This window comes from Seriola dumerili, unplaced genomic scaffold (genome assembly GCF_002260705.1).
Source record: "Seriola dumerili isolate Sdu_G_001 unplaced genomic scaffold, Sdu_1.0 BDQW01019757.1, whole genome shotgun sequence".
Classification (NCBI taxonomy): domain Eukaryota; kingdom Metazoa; phylum Chordata; class Actinopteri; order Carangiformes; family Carangidae; genus Seriola; species Seriola dumerili.
Window position 1 is genome coordinate 1 of NW_019194012.1, and position 3,346 is coordinate 3,346.

The window sequence follows — 3,346 nt, forward strand, 5'->3', positions numbered from 1 at the left end:
TGATGTGCATTAGATTATAATGTGTTTCCATGCTGTCAGGGTTTACCTGGATTACCGGGAACTGCGGGCCTGGATGGACAAAAGGTAAACAAGTTGCCAAACAGATGTGCAAAAGACACTGATCAGTGATTTATTTTACTCGTTGTTTGTGGTAACATTCAGCTGACATGATTCTCATTTAAGGGGGAAGTTGGTGCGCCTGGACCAAGGGGCTTCACAGGATCGACTGGATCGCCTGTAAGTTAACAGCTGACTGTTTATGCACAAGTTCAGTGCACATCGATGTGTTAATATTGAATGTGAGGAGTTTCTTCACTCTCCTGCAGGGTGAGATGGGTTTACCTGGTGCACCTGGTTCAAAAGGACAAATTGGACCCAAGGTAATAATTTTTGCCTGTTAGAAAATTCCCTTTGAGCCTCTTCAGACTGCTGTATTGTTAGTGATGCAAAGCTACAATGAAGAGAGCAAAAATAATGACAGACTTTCATCTTACCAGCAGACATCAAAAAGATTTAATACAGTCTTTAAAAAGGATAAACTGTTCACTAAATACAATGTGAATTTATCCCTACATCCCCGGGGCTGTGAGCGCACTGGCTCAAACTGTGACCTAGAAAATTCAACACTGCAGATCAACAAACTGCAGGCCAAGCCATGTTATGATTTAAGTTGACTCTAAGCAGAGTGTAGTACAGTCAACCTGCCAAGCCTTATGTCGTCCAGCCTATACGCTGCAGTGCATAATGTCATTAGTTTGGGTAAGATTAAATCTTTGCAGCCTTCTTGAAATACATAGAAAGCTGCTTGGGTCAGCAGCATTACATGTTTTGTTTGGTCACTGTTTTTCTAAAATACACTTTAGAACAAGTAACGACCTCTTGGCCACACCGGCAGTGCTAAATTAAGCGATGATCCGATCGTACTGCTTTCGTCAGTGGAATTTTAGTGGAAATGTAAGCAGTCTGGGCTTGTCTGGTCTGGACGTTCTGTCTCCTAATCACTTTTCATTAGCTGATCTGCCTTTAACAAGCCAATGTGTATTGGTAAATGGCACACAAGTGAAAACCTAGTTTATGGACAGGCAGGCAAAACTTTGATTTTATGGCTGAGCTTCAGACTGCAATTACTGAGGCCTGTTCAACTGGAAAAGAAAGCATTCGACTAGACACAATTAAACATCAAACTGCCATATCCCAAAACCTCATGAAGGTATGCTTAAGTTACTGCACCCATCAAGGAAAATGAATTATGATAAGAAAGTGAAAATACCAACTGCACTGCGGTCAGTGATTTGATGTCGTTTGGATGTTATTTCACTGTATGTTTTCTGTAACATGAGACATGTTTTATTTCTCAATCAAGGGGAATAAGGGTGAAAGTGGAAGTCCAGGTACACGAGGAACACCAGGGCCTGCGGTATGTTTCCGTTTAAAGAATCTAATATGAACCAGGTGGATTTATCTCTGACTTCAAATACTGTGTTGAATCAATAAAAGTGTGAGTGAATAAACATGTATTTATCTACAATGTAACAAAAAATATTTTTGGTTTTTATGTCATGTAACAGTATAAACATAAAGATTGTTCTTGTTTTTAATGATTGGTGTTTACATTAATGCTTTTAAAGGGGAGTGCAGGGGAACCAGGGAGCGCAGGTCAGCCGGGGCACCCGGGCATGCCAGGCATGAAGGGCACCAAGGTATTTATACTGTGATATTTTATACTGTGATATGTGATTTATAATACTAATTGTTTGCCTGTCAGGGTTAACCCAGTCTGGTCAAACAGGAAACTTGCAGTATTTCCACTGATATTTAATCATAAATGTTCGTTTGCCTGAAATGCCAGTTGTCAGCTCTCAAATCAGCAACCAGCTAACATCACAATATTTTTTTAGGCAATAACTCTTGTAGTTTTTCTAAGCAATTTCATAGCCACATGTTATTTTCGCACATTAACAAAGTATGTTTAAATAAGCCAGAAGTCTTTACTGTGATATAAAGTAGAAGGATGTATTCTGGCACTATAGTTTTCTATAAATCATGTGGAACTTGTGGCGGTTTTCCTGCTGCAAAACATCTATAAAAGTATAAGCCATGTCTTTATTTCTTACCAGGGACAAAGGGGAAATCCAGGTGAAAGCGGAGAGATGGTAAGTTATTACCCTGCCATCAACCCTTAATTGGTCACACAAGCAGATGGTGGAATGATCCTATTGACCTCTGTGCCGCTAATCTAAAATAATAACTAATATTTAGAGGTTGAGAGAACACATCCTCAGCTTTAAATAAATATGAGTGTCACTTGGATTAAAATAGACTTGGTTCCTAAAGAAATCGTCACCACTGGAGCTTCAAATCGAATCATTTTTTTGTGAGCTTGTAGTCAATGCCGTCTGTAATGGTGAACCCCTATTAGTGGAGGAATATATTGTCTTTAATTCATTTAGTATAGAAATCATTTTATTCCAGTGGAAATAAAGCCTGAATTATCATGTACTGGGTTCGGAAAACTGTCATGTGTCAGCTATATTTTGTCTTTTTGGAAGTACAGCTGGTTATTTGCTGTGACTTCCATCATGGTTTTTCTCCATTACACCACACTGGATCAATTTCATGTCATGAAAAGAAAATCAACTCTGGAATGCAACAAGGAAGTGCAATCATATTTATGTAATCAAATCTAATGGGTGTTAATGTGCTACATTTAAACCACATTAACACCCATAAATACTTCTATAAAAATACATCTACAGTCATGAACGGATATTTGAATCTTCAGTACAGCACTATATGCTGCACAAGCAGTATAGACTGATGTGTGAAACACTGATTTCATGTGCTTTTGTGACTGTACTCGAATTATTTTCTCACCAGGGATTGAGAGGAGAAAAAGGAGAGCCTGGTCGGCCAGGGAATCATGTGAGTTTGTTTTGATGTTGTATGATGACGTCGTATGACGCACGCACAAAACCAATTTGGATGCAAAAAGAAAAAATGACTAACATATTTATTTTTGTTCAAATATTTTTGCTTTATTTATAATGATGTGCAAGTTTCTAGTTTATGAAAATTGGTGTGTCATGGTCCAAAGTACTGAGTGCATTAATGAGATTCAACTGAACTTGGGCAATGTATTCATTATACAATATATTCATTGCCTTCACCAGGGATGTTATCTGTCTATTTGTCTGATGAATAGCAGAATACCTAAAAACTGGTCAACAGATTTAAATGGAATTTATTGGAAAAGTAAGTCATGGGCCAAGGAAGAAATAATTTCTAAAGGTCTTGAGAGACGATAGTGCCACCATGTGGCAATTTATAAAGCACTTTAAAAAAAAAA

At 38.0% G+C, this 3,346-nt stretch overlaps 1 protein-coding gene across 1 annotated transcript; it reads left to right on the plus strand.

Moving 5' to 3' along the window:
* Positions 1 to 51: 51 nt before the first annotated feature.
* On the plus strand, positions 52 to 2,922 carry LOC111240184 (cuticle collagen 7-like; the record flags this gene model as incomplete). The annotated part of the gene is made up of 7 exons (XM_022770161.1): positions 52 to 84; positions 184 to 237; positions 327 to 380; positions 1,364 to 1,417; positions 1,629 to 1,700; positions 2,118 to 2,153; positions 2,878 to 2,922. Coding segments are annotated over exons 3-7 (255 nt in total), but the record flags the coding sequence as incomplete, so codon positions are not given.
* Positions 2,923 to 3,346: the final 424 nt, after the last annotated feature.